Consider the following 20,800-nt stretch of genomic DNA (forward strand, 5'->3'; position numbering starts at 1 on the left):
CTTAGTAATGCCTTGTTCTTCACCTCTCAGGTTAGTACAATAGCTCCACCCAAATCCAGCCAGTCAGAACCATGCTACAGTACACACAGTAACAAGCACAACGTATAGACAGGAGGAAAGTAAGAGCTGGTATCTTCCACCTCTTTCTGTTGACACAAAATACTTTAGAACCTATATTGTCCTAGAAATAGCTTTTTTTTTTCAGTTTTTCATGAGTGGTGTACGACATTTACAGGCTAGCACCTTGTATATTACAACCACTTACTCCCCAATAGTATATTGTTGAATGTTTTAAGGAAAGTGGCAGATCCCATATAAGACATTTTAAAAAAAGTCCCAAAACAGTAGTCAAATCAGACTGCATAAATAATGTGATACTCTTCAGAAAGACTGCTATGAAAGACCCTCTTTTAAAGAGGTTCTCTGACATCCTCAGGGCACCTGGGCACCTGGACATTTAGGAATGTTTGAGATCTTTTGCTTGAATTGACAAAGTATAACTGCTCTTGACTTTGTTTTCCTTTTTTTTTTTTTTGTCGAAAGCTCAACAAAATGATGTATTTTTTGTACCAATATATTTATTTTTGCCAATATACGCATGAGGAATGTAATGAAGTGGTGTTGTGCTGCAAGTAGCTCAGCAAATGTTGAAATCAGTTCCAGTTCCTGAAAACAACTTCTTGACAACATAGTCTTACCATTCACAATAGCCAAAACATGTGGGATTCATCTACATCCTTCTGACAAATATATTCTCTTTCCCCCTCCCTTTCTCCCTCTATATTGTAAACCCTCAGCCTTACTTGCTTCCTTGTACTTTATGATCGTATGTGCCTGCATGCTTATAGCCAGATACATATCCTGAAGCATCCACCAGATCTTCTCGGCCAGCTTTGCCTTTTCCTTTCCCACTGGGATCAAACCTCTCTTTGTGAGAACCCGTGAATTTTGATGTATCTGTAAGGCGTGATACAGTTGGAGATGAAATGGCTTTCTATTGGAGGAAAGAAAAGAAATAAAAAAAAAATATCAGAAATCAATTATTCTTAATACAGATATTTGTACATGCTATTAACATTTAAATTTTTACTAATGATGTAAGTGTACTAATTTCCAGCAAAATGATACAAAAAAAAATGTTTGTTTCTTGCCATTACATACAATTACAAGAATCATGGCCAAGAAGAAAATAGTACAAGTTATGTCAAAAACTTTTGGAAGAGTCTTTCAATATGAGATACTTCTGAATAATAATCAAGTTCTAAGCACCAAAGATATGAAGAAGTCATAGGGAACAGCTATGTTCAAAATCCATTACATCAAGATTCAGGCATAACAGCCTGGCTCCACCAATACAGAAAAAGCAAATCAACACAGCTAGAATTCATTGCTTCAAGAGACAAACTTATTCTAAACTTTATGATTCACGACAGAAGTAACAAACTAGAAGGACTGAAATATATTTTCAACGCTAGCAAATTAGCAGTCTATGAAATGGGATTGAGCAAAGACTTTACATTGTTTGCACTGAGTCATATCAGGCTACTACGGACAGTTTTGCTGTCAATGAGACAAAGAAAATTTGACTACACAAAGAGAAGAAAAAATAGATTCACAGAACAATATAGAGGCATGCTAACCTGTGTGCTTGGACCGGGAGCAGTCTCTTTGATCCTTAAGTTTACATTTTAAAATCAGAAGAGAAAGGGCACTAAAGGCGAAGGGAAAACACAAAAGATTTTTGTGTAGTAGTGGAAATGGAGCTAAGATGAACAAAGACTGATAAAATTTGGGTATCTTTCTTATGTGTGCCACCCTGTTAGGGTGCATTTTAGAGACAAAGGTGACATGGGCTTCATTTCAGTGAAGTAAATGCTCTGGGAAACTTACCTTTCATCAAAAACTTCATTCCCCCTCTACCCATCCTCAGCCCAAATAAATGTTCATTAGTGAGACCTAACTGTCCTGGTTTAAGGTAAAACAGAATGAATTTTTGGATCAGTAATTTTACCTTTTAGCTGGGCCTCTTCTGACTAACTGAACTCTCTGAAAATTAACAGCGTATTGTGGAGACACTGCTTGTTCTTAAAGTGATAAGAACTGATTATTTGTAATTTATGCCAAGGAAGGGTATGCAGAGAGGCTCTTGCTTATATTTATTCCTATAACAACCAAGACAGCTAACTTTGTTATTTGCCCCATTGGAGGGTCGGAAGCAGAAAAGAGTTGAGGGGTCACACCTGTGGGGAGGAGAGGACAGGACAGGTGACCCAAAACTGACGAACAGGGTATTCCATCCCATCTGCACCATGCTCAGTATAAAAGCTGAGGGATCAATGGGCCAGCCCTCTTTCTTCAATGGCTGGCGTCTGAGGAGGACTCTGTCTTGACACTTGATACGGTTTTGTATATATGTTATTATTTTCTTTTTAAAAAAATTAATTTATTAATATTTTTCATTAGTTTAGTTTTTTCTCTAAACTCCTAAGTCTCTTTCTCTTTCTTCCTCCTATCCTTGGAGAGAGAGGTGGGGCGAGAGCATCTGTCGTTCATTTCAGTGGCCAGTCTGGCTCAAACCACAACACCTAACAAACTTTCGAAGTAACACATAGCTCTTTCACAGGACGACATATGTCTAATATCTTTTAACGATGAACATTAAAAGATCAGAGCCTTGGCAAAGATGTTTGAATCTGTACCAATAGGAACAGGGTACTTCGATTCAGATAGACTGGGAATGAATGCTATAACTTGTATACCATGGATGCCACACGTGCTCCATGCCATTTAAATAAAAGCTGTTTTGAAGGAATTTGTCCACATACATAACCACTTAATGAGAATCTCAGGTTGTAAACTTCTGCTTTTCTCCCTCCAAACATACCCAACACATGACACATACAATAGTGCACTGCCCTGCACTGCTACTTTCACATAAGGCCCTGAGGGGAAAGATGGTGTGGAGGTTCTGTCACTACCTGAAAGAAAATGACCACTGGAGCATTCATTTCTCAAAATAGCATTGCTGAATGATGTTTAGGGACTTTTGCCTTGCAGCCTCAGAGTACTATTTGAAGAAGTGCTTATTTTTCTATATTGAAAAACAGAAATTAAGACAAAGGTTAGGAAGTATTGCTTCTTAATAGATACAGTTTTCTTGTCCATATTGGCCTGCTAGCACCTTATAACCAGGAAACCAGTATTCACAGTAGAGCTAATTAAAACCCCTACACCCTGTGATCAGTAATTGTATTAGCAGCCCAGCTAGATAAAATAAAAATACAATAGAAATGTATAAGCTGAGACATCAAAAGCAGCGAAGTAAAAACTCCCAGGCTGGTACCCAGCTGAGAATTTATTTCTTTCTGTTCCTCAGGGTATTTGTGTACAACTTGTTCGATTTAATGAGTCACACAACAGAACCAAAGGATTGTCTGGCTACTGGAAATTACACTAACAACTCAGGGAAAACAAAGACACACACTTCTGTAAGAGCACACAACCTGTTAGCTTCACCCTGGACACAAGCACTAAGAATTCTGTACTATTTTAAGTCTTACTTGTGAGTCACCATTTTGTTTGGTAAGTGAAGGGAAACGTGGGGGCTTGTACCTTGAACAAAACTTCTGGCACAAACCAGTAGGAATAAGCTTTTATATGGTGCATTGTTTCCTGTTATGCAGTGTTCATGAGCAAGAACACAGCCACTACTTGAAGACAAACTGTCAGACTGCTTGATTGAACAAAGTCTTCCACTAACCACCATTTTGAACCATGAAGCATCTATAGTAGTGGGCAGTATGTGTCTCACCTAACTCATATACATACACGGGCTCCCCATTTCATTTTAAACCCCCTGCAGGTCATAACAGCTGCAGAAGCATACTAATAAAGGCTGACTGTAGGACAGAATGCATGTGGGGAAGTTTCTTATGCTTGTTTAAGTCATTACTAGATCATTCTACCTCCAAAAGAACATATGATGCTTCTTACTAAGTGCATTTTCTTAACTATTAGCACACTTGTGTGTTCTTAACAAACTTACTAAGAAAATAAAGAAAAATCTAAGAAAAATCTGTCACTGTCCCCTTATTAGCTAGCAAGGAAAAAGCTAGGGCATGATACTTACCAAAGTATCTTTCATCGTCCCTAAAACCAGAAGTTGTTATAGAAGATGTAAGAAAGCTTATCATGTAATCAAAGGACTAAACTTTGCTCTATGTTTACTTATATAACACTACCGCTAAAAGCCACAGGATGCTACCAGTGACAAAATCTGTTTGTACTGTAAATATGGAAACACTCTAAATGCAAGACAGGGGCCAGTATAAAGTTAATTAAACTTAACATGTATTTACTTTCTATGTATTTCATTACCACCACTTTATGGAAAATCAGTTTTCCCTAAATGGGCAACACTCTGCATTCTCACATGAAGTCACAGAAACTCTAGTTGACTGTCCTTTACCAAATTAATTCTCAGGACAGACTGCTACTTTGAGAATTTGTAACAGTAAGTTTAATCACTATTTGGTAAAAGAAGGACTACAGCTTCTGCTCCTCTGTTTCAAAGGAGTGGCATGAGCAGTATGAAATTTGACTCAATACCCAAATTACAATAAAAATAAATAAGAATTTTGGTACAGTAACATAATTGTAACAGATATACTAAGATTCATATGAGTGCAATATGAAAGGAAATGCACACTCAAGAACAAATATTAAAACAAGGGTTAATAGAATGGCCTGTGTCAATAACGAAGGATTTTCCCAGGAAACTACTCCCAGGACATCATTCTCAGTGGTAAACTTGAAGAATGTGTTGTTTATATCAAGACAGCCTGCACTCTGATAAGACACCAACACAGGTGACTTACTAGAAAAAAAAAAGTGCATTCTAACAACAAGATGACAGCAACAAGGTTGCAGCGTGCCACATGAACCGTTCATTTTCCTGTTAGTTTACTGGGAAAACAGTGACACATTTCATAGAATCACAGAATGGTTAGAGTTGGAAAGGACCTTAAAGACCATCTATTTCCAACCCCCTTGCCATGAGCAGGGTCACCTTCCACATTTCAAACCAACAAAGAAAACAGGATGGGCAACAGCTTGGCCTTCAATTTATGGAGGCTGAAGTAAGATCCTGAAGCAAAGAACCAGTCTGTAATAACTATTGACTCTTAAAGGTCATGAAACATTTATCCAAAACCTAGTTTTTCATCGACAATCACGAAGAACCCAGGAGACACACTGATATCTCAGTAGTAAGCATACCTTGTCCTCTGTGTCCCACACAGAGGATCCAATGTGTGTGCCAAAATGTGACCAATTTGGCACACACATCTTTGTGCTTGACTGTGAGAGTATGAGTAAATGAAATCTATTAGAAAATAGGTATATGTGAATGAGAACCAGCTTACCAGAGACTGTAAATAAATTTTACCTTCCCCTTCTGTAGGATCTTGCACTGAGAGGTGGGTTCGGGTTTTGTTTGCTTGCTTGTTTTCCCTAACTAATTTCCCTTGATACTTCTCCATTCGGAATTTACAAGTCATCTGTCTACAGATTTCACATCCACTACTTCCTCCTGGCGTCTCTTTCATAACATCATTATGTCCTCTGGTGAAGACTTGTGCTAGGACTAACATGAAAACATTCTTTTATAACTCATTCTTCATCTGCTAGAGCCAAGTGTGTTCCAAGTGCAACAGCAATACAGAAAATGGTTAAAATACAAAAAAATAGCTCTATGTTTTTGCACCCCTTTCACATATTTCAAATAAAATTGCACTTATTTAGCAGATGACTTGGGACAATGGTTCAGACCTTTTGCTTTCATATCTATTAATTGAAAGTTGATATGTGTATGTGCAGGGAGGCAGAAACATCAACATTCTAAATAAAGGTAAATTAACACCAGAGATTTAAAAAAATATAGTCTTTTTGTCCTGAAAAACAGTTAAGCAAAACCTAAAGCCCCAGCACAATGAACATCACAAATCCAGAGCAAGAAAAACAGTGATCCCACATCTTTCTGGTTCTTTCCAGCCCAGGATGGATCAGAAGGCTTCCCACATCACAGGAGTCACAATATGTGAAATGAACATAAAGGCAGTAGCTGCAAGGCAAACATCCTTTCTCCGATTTGTTTTTAACTGAGTGAGAACTGCAGCCTTTTTCTAAGTTGCATGTGAAGTCACTGGTGCACCCCTCCCCACATATGACAGAACATTACAATTGAAAGCTAGCAACCCCTGTTGGTTTCCATGAAATGGGAGGCTCACTTTATTTCCAACAGTACAATGTTCAAGCAATTTTAATTCTTTGTACAATATGCTCTCACTCCCTGAACTGATGCCTCCACATAAAAGATCAGAGATAATGAGATGCCACCATTAAGGCTATGCAGAACACCCCATTTCTACTTTTATATTTCTTATGATTAATGCACATCCATTAAAAAGAAAATACTACTTCTTCTTTAAGGTCATGTGAACATTACATAGAAGGGCCAGGTACAATCTAAGCATCCTGCTAAGGTGCCATCTTTCAAAAAAGCCTTTGTAAACAGAGTAGAATACTTCACATCTGTCTTGGACTCCTCAACCAGAAGCAGCTAGTGGTACTATATATCACAGAATCACAGAAGGGTTGAAGTTGGAAGACACCTCTGGAGGTCATCTGCTCCAAACCTCCACCCCCTCATTTACAGCCAGTTGCCCAGGATCATGTCCAGATGGCTTTTGAGTATCTCCAAGGATGGAGACAACCACCTGCCTGGGCAACCTGTGACAGTGCTTGGTAACCCTCACATTGAAAAAGTGTTTCCTGATGTTCAGATGGAATCTCACATGTTTCATTTTGTCCCCATTACCTTTTGTTCTGTCACTGGGCAGGACTGAAAAGAGCTTGGCTCCATCCTCTTTGAACCCCACCTTGAGGTATTTATACACATCGATGAGATTCCCTCTTCAGCCTTCTCTTCTCCAGATAAACAGTCCCAGCCTTTCCTTATAGGATAGATGCTCCAGTCCCTTAATCATCCTCATGGATCTTCACTGGACTTTCTCCATTAGCTCCATATCAGTCTTCTACTAGGGAGCGCAGCACTCCAAATGTGATCTCGCCAGTGCTGAGCAGAGGGGAAAGAACACCTCCCTCGGTCTGCTTGGCAATACCTTGCCTAATATGGCCCAGGATACCAGCAGCTTTCCATGCAGTGAGGGCACATTGCTGGCTCATGTTCCACTTGATGTCCACTAGGATCCCCAGGTCCTTTTCTGCCAAACTGCTTTCCAGCTGGATGGGCCCAAACATATACTGGCACATGGTGTTGTTCCTCACCAGGTGTGGGACTTTGCACTTTTCCTTGCTGAACTTCCCGAGGTTCCTGTCAGCCCATTTCTCCAGCCTATCGCAGTCCCTCTGGATGGCAGCATCTGGATGACGTATCAGCCATTCTTCCCAACTTTGTGTCATCAGCAAACTTGCTGAGAGTACACCCTGCCCCATTGTGCAAGTCATTAATGAAGATGTTAAACAGTACTGAAACGAGTATGTTCCCCTCCAAGGTACACTGCTAGTTACCGGCCTCCAACCAAGTATGCTCCTTCTGAGGTACACTGATAGTTACTGGCCTCCAACTAGACTTTGCACCACCAATTACCACCCTCAGGGCCAGGCCATTCAGCCAGTTTTCAATCTGCTTCTCTGGATTGAAACTCTACACCACTGTCTGCTCATCCAGCCCCTACAACAGCTTGAGGGGCTATGACACTCTTATAAGAGAGCATGTCAAAGGCCTTACTGAAGACGAGGTAAACACTATCCACTGCTCGTCCCTCATCTACCTGGCCAGTTGTTTCATCACAGAATTTTATCAAGTTGGTCAAGCATGACTTCCCCTTGGTGAAGCCAAGCTGACTACACCTGATGATTTTCACATGCCTGGAAATGATTTCTAGGATTAGCTGTTCCATCACCTTCAGTGTCCTAAGGTGACAAGTTTATTCATAAAGATTCCTCTATGAGCTGAACTGTCTTTATGAACCAAATGTATACCCAACTTGTTTTTTATGAAAATGCTGATTCTGTTTATGAACAACAAAATCAACTATGGAGACAAAATTGGCAATTGAGCAAAAGGCAAAAATAATTAAAAGGTTAGCTGGCAGCTCATTCTTCTGTGCAACCCAGCTGTTAATTACTAACTGCACATGGGCATTGTGAGGCATATAAAAAAAAAAGGGGGGTTGAGGGGAGCTGACCAACCCTCATCAGTAAGGAAAAATATAGGAAGAAATATAGTGAACAGCACAAAGGGCTGCATGATGACAATTTCCATCTTAGCAAGTCAACACTCTCCCTTCTTTTTCACAATGAATCACAGACAAATTATTCTGCCTTGTCATACAGCAAGTTTGCTTGAACTATTCACTATCTACAATAAGTTATATAGTCTCTCTAGTTCCATTTTTTTAAAGGCAATAAATTACTTGGAGTCAACCTCCTCCTTTCCTTTCTGTGAGCCCACAGAAGCCTCCATTTTCCTTCTCTTATTTGCATATATCGTTAACCACATACTTTGCATATCACAGAAGATGCACATGAACCTAGAATTTTTATTTTTAAAAAAGCCCTGTCTCTTTCAAAGAAAAGTTTTACTTAGCAAAACAGAATCAAATATAATCAATGTATCAACTGATTTCGGAACATCAAACGAATCAACCAAAGGTACCTTCCAAAAATATCAAGACTTCTGTTCTCTAGGACTGACCACTATTCCCTTCACTCAGCTATTTCCATTAATACAAGCCAGGAGTTATAATTTCAGTGTCTGCCTCTATGAACAGAAGAGATCACTGACAAATGATCTGTTCATTCACCAAGCTTGTATTTTTACTGATATTTTGCTGGACCATTGTGCTCCCCCTAATCTTAAAAAAGATGTTTTAAGAATGGCTGTTGCTCCTTTACTGTCAGTTTCCAACATCTCAGATGAGTCAGGAAAGGTATGTATGCCTCCTGCCTCTTTCAGCTGAAACTCCTCTCACACCAAAACCTCACTGAGATTAGAATAGTCCACAGTCTCCGAAGCAGCTATGGGAAATAAAAAGAAATTTTATTTAGATTAATAAATTTGCTAATTTAAAGTGATCATTACTTTTCCTAGTTTATGTCAGTGTTTACAGAGAAATGCTGCTAAGACAGTGAGGAGTCTGGAGATGTGGCATACAAGGACAAGAAGGGTGTTTATTCAGATTCAGAATAAAAAGAGGGGAGGCAAATCTTTTTCCTGTCCTCTAGAAATAGAGCCAATTCAAAAGTACATAGCGGGGAAAAAAAGGGACACAATTTGAAAGATGGGAAATTCGAACTAGTCACATGGGAAAAAATTAACCACAGTGGTTGGTCAAACACAGAAATGGCATACCTAGAGAGACTAGGGATTCTCTATCTCTGAAGATTATAAAAAATTAAAATAATAAAGACACAGAACAAGTTAGGTTGGAAGGAACTTTGCATTATGAGTCCTTATCTAGCATAAACCCCTCCTCACAGTAAGGCACAAATGAGCTTGCACAGAAATTTCTCCAGTCAAGTCCTGGACACCTCCAAATACAGAGGTTCCACAGCCTCTCTGGGCAACTTGTTCCAGTGTTTGACAACACCCAGGGTAAAAGACAAAACATAGTAAAAAATCCAACATCTCATCCAAATGACAAATTACCCAGGATCCATCATCTATCTTTTTGAAACAGCCCTAATACCAAAGACAGGAAGTGAAAGCTGTGAAGTCTTTTTAAACTCTGACACCCTTAACAACAGTGCCATATGCCTCCCCACTCATTTCTTATGAAAAATACCTCTGCAAACTCAGGCAGATTTAGCCTTCTATCTCAAGACAACAGGTGAATCAAAGAGCAGTTTACAGAGCAATTAGAACATTCCATTTCATAGCTTTTGAGAATTATAGAATAAGTTTCAGAAACATACTATCAATCCTCATGAAAAAGAAAGGAACTACACTAAAAAGGAAATGAGAGCACAGAAATCAAGAACACATCACTACTACATCAACACTACTGCAGAAGAATACAGCAGTTTGATGAAGAAAAATACATCCACAGAAAGCTGTGCTCTTGCACTGGCTTGGCCTGCTTGAAGCAGAAAAACTGCATTAATGCAGTTAAGTCAGCATGAATTTTATGGACTCAACTGGACCTCTATCTCAGCTTTGCTGTCAAAGGCTTGGAAGCAGCCGATGAAGCTTGTGCCACAGCCATGGTATTTTCATACCATGAAAACAGTGTAATAATGTAGGACTAAAAGATTCCCACGCTTGCAGAACGCTTCCTTCCAGAACAAAGCTGAGGCAAAGAAGAAGGAAGACAATTCAGTGCTGCTAAGGTTGTGTTCTTCATTTTCTGACAGCACTCATTACCATCCTTTTGACAAAGTACACAGTTGAAAACACCAAGCTAATGCCAGGAAAGCCGGAGCGTTCACCTGGCACAACACAACAGGCTGGACAACCACATCAGTGCAGCTCCACACAGCTGCACTGCTTCCATTTCCGCAACTAGCGCAGTCTGTGGCGAGCTCTCGTTAGCTGTGGGCCATGCGGCTTTGCACGGAACACGGCACCATTCCCAAAATGCATCTCTAGAACCAATTCCTGGGGAGTAAACGCAGCAAGAAAAGCTACTGGACCTCAGGAATATCATACATTCAAACCAGACACGAAGTGCAATGGTTTTTGCAATCAACTCCTGTCTCCACTGAAACAACTTGCCTGAAGATATCTTCCACCACTTGCCATCGCTGACAAAGATTCAGGTTTGATTTAAAGCTGTTCCAGAGCTTAAGCAGAAACTTACTGCCTTGATGCAAAACACTGGAGTAAGGTTTTCTGTTTGGTTTGGTTTTTTTTTGCCTGAACTACGTATGTCCAGATAGTACAGAAACATTCCCTCCCAGCCTTAGGTACTGTGTCCTTTTAGTAACCAGAGGACCAAAGGAGGTATTGGAGGCAAACATTACCTAACAAAACAGCAGACCGTGAGCATTTCTCAACTCGCGTGCAAAATTAAATCAACAATATTAACACTCTGCTGGGAAAGCCGCAAAAAACGGTGCTGGCTACTCAGGATACGATGCTGCTCTTCAGAAGAGGCAGTAACTCAGCAACAGTACTTGCGTGTAGAAAATCAGCAGCGTGCTGGGAGTGCTTGCACTGCTGAAAATGCTAGTGATGGGCAGTAGGTAAGGGGCTAATATTACTCCTTACCAGAACAGTAAACATTTTAGCCACGGTATTCCTGGCTACACTTTAACTCTGTCAACTGTGATCCTTCCTAATTCCTCACCAAAACCGAATGGCTTTCTGTATTTGCCCCTTCAACCACAAAACGTTCGCATCTAATAGCATTTCCTCCTAGAAAAGGTTCTCAAAGGGAAAGTTTTTCCTTTTGGGGGGATTATACCAGGACTCCATACCAAAATGACTTGTTTATTTTTTTAAATCATGGGAAAACATGCATTTAAGAGAATGCAGAAAGTCAGGAAGAGATCAAGCTTCAAAGAAAACTTGGATTTCATTCACGTTTCTTCAGTTTAGCACGCACACAGACACAAGCAAAAGAAAGTGATAAGCAACTGCACTTCAACAAAGCCAGAAAGCAGTCAGTAACACCATTTCAATTAAACAAGGTGATAACTTTCAAAGGAGTGGTTTCCAGTAACACCACTTGGCTGTTTTAACACTGCAAATCCTAACTCATATATAGAACACTTAAAACTTCTCACCAACTAGTAGTCTGGCTAGAGAGAGACCAAAACACATTAAGAAGGTGCCTTGTACGCGACACCACTTCCACAACCTGGCCTAGATCTAACTCCATGTCCCGGTTTGGGTGACACAGGACTAATTTCTAATGCTTGGGAAGACTGCACTTTTAGAAGACTCCAGTGTCTGAATTTGTGAAAATATTTACTTTAGAGCTAGCTATGGTGTGTGGGTTTCAAGGTGCTTGCCGGGTGCAGGATGAGGAGGAGTGAGACCTGAGCACTTGACCCAAGCTGGACAACAGGATTATTTCATACCATGAACATCGCATTCAATACAAATTACAAAGTCTGCTGCGAAGTTCTGTCTCTCCCTTGATGGCTGCCATCCTGAGAACTTCGTGCCCCAGTGCCAGACCCCTGAGGCCTTCCCTTCCTCCCAAAGCTGCAGCGCTCACAGTGTCCGGCATTTGCTGTCCACTGCTGGGGGTGCACAGATTACAGATTCCTACTGCTATAATTGGCTGAGTATAATCTTTGCATATTCTGTATTTGTATCGGGATCCATATTGGTTCTTTCGTGCTATTAATGTTAATTATCTAATCTTATTCTATTAAATCTGTTTATATTTCAACCCCTGGGTTTCCTTGTTTTTTCCTGATTCCCCTTCCTGGGTAGGGAGGGGCCACTGGGTGATAGAATTGATACGGGGAAACAACATCCAGTTAGACATTGCAACACAGCAAATAGCATTGCAAGATACTGAAATCCTGTCACAAGCAAGAATTGTATAGATAAGAGGCTCTTGAATGATGACACTAGGGAAGCTCTACCTTAGAAGTGGCAGACAAGCAGAGCCATCTGGAGCCACAGAGATAACTGGAACGGCTACCCAAGGCCCTATTGTCTGTGAGGAGTAACCATCTCGTTAGAACTGGTCTCGTGGCTTGGAGCTCAGTCAACTCGGCATTCTGAGCCAACGGTGAAAAGTACACAGTGAAGAAGACTATGAGCCTTCCTCCAGAAGACCCCGGCCCACAACCACCGGGTGGCAATGCACATGCGCCAAAAGGAGGAGACTTATGATCATGAGCTTCCGGAAATAATTACCATAGTTGTGCCTCTTCCCAGCCTACACTAATGAATACGGGTGCTTTTGTATCATAAATGAACACTTGCTTCATGATACGGTGTGCAAGTTTGGAGGAGTGATCCCCCTTGCACCCAGCGCTGCGATAAACATACCTGCTTTATAACTCTCCGTGAGTTGTAGTGTTGGTTTCCGCACGTCAGAATGACTGTCTAAACGACAATAAATTGCTAGGGGTTTCTCAAACCATAACACTCTATCAAGAAAAGACCATGTAGTAGTTCCCAGTCTTAAGGGGCACACTTAGCATTTACAAGTGACCCTTTCTTTTCCTCCTCTGTAATATTAGCTCCAGACGCCAGCTCCCAAGCATTTCAAGACTCCAAGCAACTACAAATCACGGGACCTAGTAGCCTGATTAATACAGCCTTCCACACCGTTGAAAACAATGGGCCAACACTCCTCTGACAGAGTTTTACATTCCTACTGGTAGTGAAGACAAAACACAATAGGCATGATAGTACAGACTCACTGTGTTTTTTAAGCTGGCGTGTTGGTGAATCCTTCTTCAACTTAATGTTACAACCAGTCTTTAATGAGATTTGTTCCGATTCAGTTGTAAAATAGTCCTCTTAAACTTCTAGATAATGGGAAGAACACAAGAACCGGGGCCTCCCAAGCCAACCCATTCTGTTGGGGATTTTTATTAAAAAAAAAATTTAAAAGGTGGAAGGAAGCTGTTTGCCTTTTGCCAGTCACTGGGAACCTCCCCCAGCTGCCAGGGCCTTTTGCAGATGAGAGGGAGCAGCTTTGCAATGACATTGCCCAGCTCCTTCAGCACCTTTGGATGCATCCTACCTGGCCCCATGGACTCGTGTACGTCTAATTGGCTCGAGTGATTTTTAACTCTGTCTTCCTTTACTGTGCGTACTACTTCACACCCACAGACTCTGCTAGCAGGCTCAGGGACCTGGGAACCCTGAGGGCAAGCCCTACCAGCTGAAAAGGGAGGACAAAAAAGGCATTGAGTATCTCCACCTTTTTCCATGTCCCTTGTCACTAGGTCCCCTGCCACACCAAGCACTTGGCTCACACTTTTGCTACCACTGCACTTACAGAAACCTCTCATATCGTCCTTCCCCTCCCTTGCTAGTCTCAACTCCAGCCGAACTTTGGCTTCCCTCACTCTATCCCTTCATGCATGGCCTATACTCCTCCCACACAGCCTCTCTCTACTTCCATCTCCTGTGTTTTTCTGTTTGAGCACAGTCAGAAGCTCCACGTTCATCCATGCTGGTCTGTTGCCATGCTTGCTTGACTTCCTGCACATGGGAAAGGACCGTTCTTGTGCTCCGAGGATGCTGTCTGGAAGATCAGCCAGCTCTCCGCGTACCTCTGCCCTCCCAGGGCAGCTTTCTGTGGGAAACTGAACAGGCTAAGGCCTGTCCTTCTGAAGTCCAGGTTTGTAATGCTGTTGTTCACCTTGCTCACTCCTCGCAGGATCTTAAGCTTTACAATCACCTGCTTGTTGCAGCCAAGCCCGTCTCAGCACTTGCACGTTTAACCGGTTCTCCATTTTGACTGTGAATAACAGCTCCAGAGTATCTCTTCAAATGGTTGATCATCCATTTTAAGATTATTTTTTTTTAATTCATTTTACAAATCTTATGGATCCTTTATTGCCAGTCACTTCAGCTTGGTTAATGTCACCCGGCCTGGGATTCGGAGGTTTTTTCCCAGTTGTCTAAAGAAGGATTTATCTATCTTCATCAGTAGGTGTGCAGCAGATGCCTACTACAACATCATCTGTGCTGCTCCGTGCTGCTCCTTACCGGCACGTTTTCTACTCGCTTGTCACCTGCCCGAAGGCAAAGCTAGATGCAGTCAAGCTATGCCTTTACATAGATCACAATTCCTCTTCCTTATTTTCTCCACTGTTTTTCCTGACGAGCCTCTATCCATCCATCGCGGCACTTCAGTCAGGAGAGCTGCCCCGCCACACCTCCGTAAACCAGTGGGATCATAGCTTTGCAACTAATTTGTCCTGCTCCTTCCCCATGCCATGTGCTTTTGTGTACAGGCATTTGAGATGGGCCCCAAGTCCTGCTGCATTTACAGAACGGTGGGAGCCTCCTTTGTCAAGCTTGTCACCTAGACACATCTGGTCTGCCCCATATACCCTCTCCTCTTCAGGTTATGGTAACTTGTCATACCCAGTTTAACGGTCTCCTCAGTAGATTAGCAAGCCTGGTTTGCAAAGACGCTCTTGTTCCGCTTCTTTAGAGTTATCCCATCCCTGCTCAGTAGCCCTCATTCCTCTGGTCACAGAAGCCAAAGTCCCGTCTGCGACACAAGCCATACAGTCAGGTGCAGCCCACTTCTACCCAAGCTCTCCTCCTCCCTTTAAGGGCTGGAAAGGCAAGACCAGAGCTCAATGCCCTTCACTCTCACACCCCCAGACTTCTGCAGTCTCTCTTGGTACGCTCCAGGTTACCTCCAAAGCAGTACTGTTGGTACCCACAAGGAAGAGGAGGAACAGGTCCGTGTTAGAAGGCTGGACACATCTGGCAGTGCATCTGCAACAATCACAGATCCTGGCACCTACCAAACAACAAAACTCCTGAGACATCAGGTGGGGTCAGAAGATACGTGCCTCGATCGTCCACAAGAGGAAACTCCAGTAACTATCTGTGACTGGTACACACCGCTCCTGACACCTGGTACAGCACTGTTGCCAGGGTATGGTGACACCCGTTGTGGAACAGGGAGGCGTAACGGCACGTGAGATATTCTGGATGGCAAAAGCCGTCATCCCCCGGTGGTCAGGGATGCCTCCTGTGACCGTTCACTCAACTCTTGCTCAGATTTTGGCTAACACACAGCCCATGCTAAGGCCTGATGCATGCTGGGAGCAACACCATTAGGTCAAAGCAAGGGCAACACAATGGACAGAAAGAGATAAAGATCAGTACGGAGCCATTATCACCTGCATCTTGCTGTCTCCTGCAGCCAGAATTCTTGCATACTGATTGTCTGGCAGTCTCTTCAGAATCCACTAACTATGGAAATTGTACAGACCGAACCCCCAACCCGAGAGGTATAAATACATCATCTTATCCAAAAGGGTTTTGAAGCTGATCCAATAGCAGACAGACTGCTAAGGCTTTCGTGCTTCCTGGTGTGATGCAGGGGACACTCACACTGTGACAGAAGAGGATTATTGTGATTATTCTATTGTGCGCTGATTATTAAGAATTTGACCTGATCTGCAGAGGGTACAGGTGACTGAAAAGTGTAGGTAACTGCAATTTTAGGTAACAGGAAAGCTATCCTAACTGATAGATATTCTGTGTAACAGTAAGCTATGCTGACTACTAAAATCTTTCTATAATAATAAAGCTCTAATTATACTAATTGTATCTACAAACCTGTGGCCAGTTCTCATTCTACCAAGGATCCTTAAAAGAACCTACCTGTCCCCATAGCATCAGGTAGTGCTGGTTGACACTAATTTTTTCCTTTTTGTGTGGGCACTAAGTTCAGGCTTAGCTGACTCTGATGGGTCTTGTTGATCCTCAGAGAGCAGAATACTATACCTATTCTGAAATTGGAGATCTGCAGGTGGAAGAGATGTGTGACTCTTTCTCGTTGCCAGAAGTCACAGGCTTCCAGCCTTCTCCATCTTGATAGCTTCCGTCCACTCGGTCTCCAGCTGTCACTCCTTCCTCACCTTGTCTAGCTTGCATTTTCCACAAATACTGTGTCAGTCTCCTCATCATCTTCCCCCTTAATCTGGAACCTCAGGGCCTTGACCACAGCACATGTCCCACAGGAGAGGCCACCACTGCCCTGACGTCCAGGGAGAGGAAGAAGCACTCTGCAGCACAGCACGTGCATAGAGGGCTCCTCCCTCTAAAGCCAAGGACTCTGATGTGCTAATAGTAGTCCTGTGGACTACTACTACATCATAATGGATGTCCATGTGCTGGACAGTATGTCCTGCAGCATGTCGAGACCACCATTGTACAGTCTTCAAGCAGACCCACATAGTCTTGAGTGGAATTTCTGAGCCTCTTTGCACTCCTCCTGCAACTGCTATGTCTCATTTGCTGCTCCCTGTGGATTGCACTCTGGCTTCCTTTCTCTTTCCCTAACAGGTCCCTTTTTGTGACAATACAATCCTGCCCACATCACCATCGCCCTGAGCACCCATCACCTAGCTGTTAAAGTGCTGCTGTACTGCCCTGCCTGCGCACAACACTCACAGCAAATTTGACTGGACTGGGCTGTAAGCAACCTGATCTAGCTTTGAAGTTAACCCTCCTGTGAGCAGAAGGTTGAATGAGATCATCCCAGGTCCCTTCCAATTGAAGTTATTCTACAGGAAGGAGGTCAAGGAACCTCTTGAATATACACTGATGTTGAACTGGTTTCATTTTAAGAGCCAGCAATGGCCAAAGCAAGTATCTGTTCCATGGGAGATGTATAAATGCATTCAACATAGTTAGAGCACACAGCTTTTGGTACAGGAAAAGAGAGAACCTCAGTCTTGCTCTTGTAGCCTTTGTGCAGGCGTAAGGGCAACTAAAGGGCCTGAGACTTTGTTTCCATGTCTGACTGTAAACTGTCAAAGATATATGACCTGCACTGTGAATTCTATTGCCAGATCACTACCAAGTGAACTAATAAAGCTATGGCTTAATTAACCCCTATCACTTGCCTGTTGTTCTTCTTCCTGCGTTACCAACGTTCCAGTGCAATTTAGAAAGTGGCCCAAAATGTCACTTAGTTTCATTGTCTGGCTGCTGAGCCTTCTGAACCACAAGCAGGGATTTTTGTAATTCTACAACATTTTGAAGGAGAATCTATCACAACATCCACTAAAATCGTCATTGTCTGATGTGAATTCCCAACCAACCTGTTGAAGCAGTTGTTTCCCCAGGCTGCCAATTCAGTACAGACATATTTGCTCTGCCCCCGCTTCTCCAAACAGTTTTCTGGCTGAACCCTGAACCAAATCTACATGACCTACAGCAAAGCTACACAAAACAGGACGCACACTACATGGCATCACTGAGTTATCCTAGTACAGTTTAAGAAAAGCTTCATACAACTCTGTCTAACCATATAGAAAGCAGTCCAACTTAAAATTTTATGGACATAGACTTCCCAAAGTAAACAAAGCATTAGAATGCTTGTATATAGATTTCATATTTTCATTCCCAGGTTGTTGGGGGAAGAGTGACCATGTATTTATTTATTTTCATGCTTTTAATATCACAGAATCACAGAATCATTTAGGTTGGAAAAGACCTTGAAGATCATCAAGCCCAACCATAAACCTAACACTGCCAAGTCCACCACTGAACCATGCTCTTAAGTGCCACGCCTACACATCTTTTAAATACCCCCAGGGCCTTTTTTTCACTGGGCACCTTCCCAGCCACTCTTCCCCAAGCCCATAGCACTGCATGGGGTTGTTGTACCCAAGACCCTCTCATCTCGCAGCCATTCAATGGGTTTCTCTTGATACAAAATTCCTGTAAAGCTTCTCCTAACTGAGGCAACTCAGAAATACAGCAAGGGGAGGGACACGTGGACAACTGCACCTGCCTCTTGCTAGAAAGAACAGTGCAGCAAGAGGTACTGATTCCATCTCTTCACCAAAATCTCCTCCTCTGAGACGCAAGCTGAAACTCCTCCTGCCAACAAACTTGGGCATTTGCCCTCATCGTACATATTTCCCTCACTATTTGCAGCCTAAATCAGGCTAACGTAATCCTAAACCAAGTCCGAGAAGAATATCCAAGTGTTTGAGTTATTTTTACCACCTGGGAACTAAATTAGCATGCATGATAAACACAAAATTTGGGGTTTCCCCACACACACACTCCCAGCCTGCAATCTCCTTCCCTCCCTTTAAGCTCTGCCTCCTGCTACTCACTTTGCCAGCAAGCAGGAGAGAATATTGTTATATCCTCGCTCCTCCATTTCTTCACTTCTTCTCCAACTCTCCCCAGGACTGCACATACAATAGGAGTACAGGCAAGCCTCACACTGCCGACTTATATTCATCCTCCATTCCTGCCCCCCTGCTGCTAGCACATTCATATACCTCTGCAGCACCTCCATGATACTGCATCTACAAAGCTCGCTCATCACCCTGTCATCCATGCAGAAAGAGGCTGTTCCCTCATTAGCAGCCACTGATCATTTCGATATCTGACTGCTGAAATACCGAAAACGGAACCAGGAGTGAGACCTAGAAGAATGTGCATAATTCAAAGGGAGAATCCCTGGATAGACTAACAAGTTATTCAAACTCACTAAAAAGAGTGAAGGATAAAAAGAAAAGTTCATTATTTAAGTCTGTATCAACACTACCACTTGTTTCAAATGAAAGTACAACAGTCATAAAATAAAATCTTGTAAAAATCTGAAAAATTGTACAACTCAAAAGAGATCTCTCCCCTTGACATGTCCATTGTTTATTTGTGCAGAACCGATTTGTGGAAAGATTATTTACAATTAGATTTTCATTCATATCTCTACAGCAAAAATTCAAGAGGATCACAAATTTTAAACAGATGAACTCAATTGACAGGGGTATTCAAGTTGATGGTAAACACTCCGGTATCTCCGAAACTACAGGGTAAAAGCTTGCCTAACTTGAGCATTTAAAAGGACAACCAAACTTACATAACACTAGACTTTATAACTTCCTTTTCATATATAAAGCTTAATGCCAATATTTAAAAAAGAAAAAGAAAGAACATTATAGTTCTGACAGACTTAAAACAAAGACCAGACCACATGATAATTATTTCTAGTATTCTGGGATTCATGTGGTGTATTAAATGTATTTTAAGATGTCTTCGCTTTAGTCTTTTTGGTATTTCACACAACATCTTAAAATTGTTTAATGAGGTTCTAAATTTAATTCCCTTCTACTCTTTTTGATTTGGATATACCACTCCTCATGAAGACTTCTATGTTCTAACCACACAGAAGAGCTCTCTTTGAATTTTCCTGACCATGCTGCTAGGTGGTACTACAATTCCTAGCAGAAGCAATGACAGCGCCACACAAGAATACACAGTAGTCCAATACTCAGCTGTTGCATAATCTTTGCTCCCACTCAGCTCAGCACAGTTGTTGCCTCCAGGCCCACAGAGGCACGCTGCTTGGATTTGTAGATTGTAAAGGGAAACAGGTGAATATACCAATGATGCAGTAGAACAAAGGGCAGCTAGAACAAGCCATCCATTAGATCAGTAACATACCGTTACTCCAGATATAATTGGGGCTTTTCCTTCAATTAGTTTATATATTTCTTGAACTGCTTCCTCATCACTCTTGTCTTTAAATCGCTTCTTGGAGAGTTCTTGAAGAGCTTCCTTAAACTGCTCAAAAGTGATAGTTCTGGAAGACTTTCCCCTGTCAAAACACACAGAAATTGAAAGAAATTACCAAAGAGTACAACAAGGATTCCAAGAATAGCAGAACGGTTTCAGTTTACCACAATGAACAACAGAAACTGCAACAAAACAGGAAGACCCATGCAGCCCTTCAATGGTGACAAATAAAACATATCCCAGGAACATCACTTTCTTTTTTATGTACATCAGTAGGACAGTGCTTTAGAAATTTCCCTTGATGAATGTTCAGAAATAAAGAAGAAATAAAGGGACCTGGCCCAGTGTTAGAATGCCTTCAGCTCATCAAATCAGATATAGTTTCATTTGGTTGATCACTTGTAAGCCTGCATGCATAAAAACACAAGAACTGAAGCACTTAGGTGAGTTTTGTTATTTAATATTTTCTATTCCTCTTTCAATAACTGGTTACAACATATTATTCATAGGTTATTATTATTCACGTATTATTATTATTATTATTCACGTATTCACAAGTAAATT

The 20,800-nt window shown here is 41.8% G+C and overlaps 1 protein-coding gene across 1 annotated transcript in view; it reads right to left on the minus strand.

Moving 5' to 3' along the window:
• Window positions 1-799: 799 nt before the first annotated feature.
• TPPP (tubulin polymerization promoting protein) overlaps window positions 800-20,800 on the minus strand; it is a gene marked incomplete at its 3' end in the record, with an annotated part of 67,105 nt that continues 47,104 nt past the window's right edge. The window contains exons 3-4 of the mRNA XM_082480011.1: window positions 20,165-20,318; window positions 800-994 (exon numbers count right to left, since the gene is read on the minus strand). Of these exons, the coding sequence (XP_082336137.1) occupies window positions 800-994; window positions 20,165-20,318 (349 nt within the window). The remainder of the gene's footprint in view (window positions 995-20,164; window positions 20,319-20,800) is intronic.

This window comes from Vanellus vanellus (assembly GCF_965231255.1).
Source record: "Vanellus vanellus genome assembly, chromosome: 2".
Taxonomy (NCBI): domain Eukaryota; kingdom Metazoa; phylum Chordata; class Aves; order Charadriiformes; family Charadriidae; genus Vanellus; species Vanellus vanellus.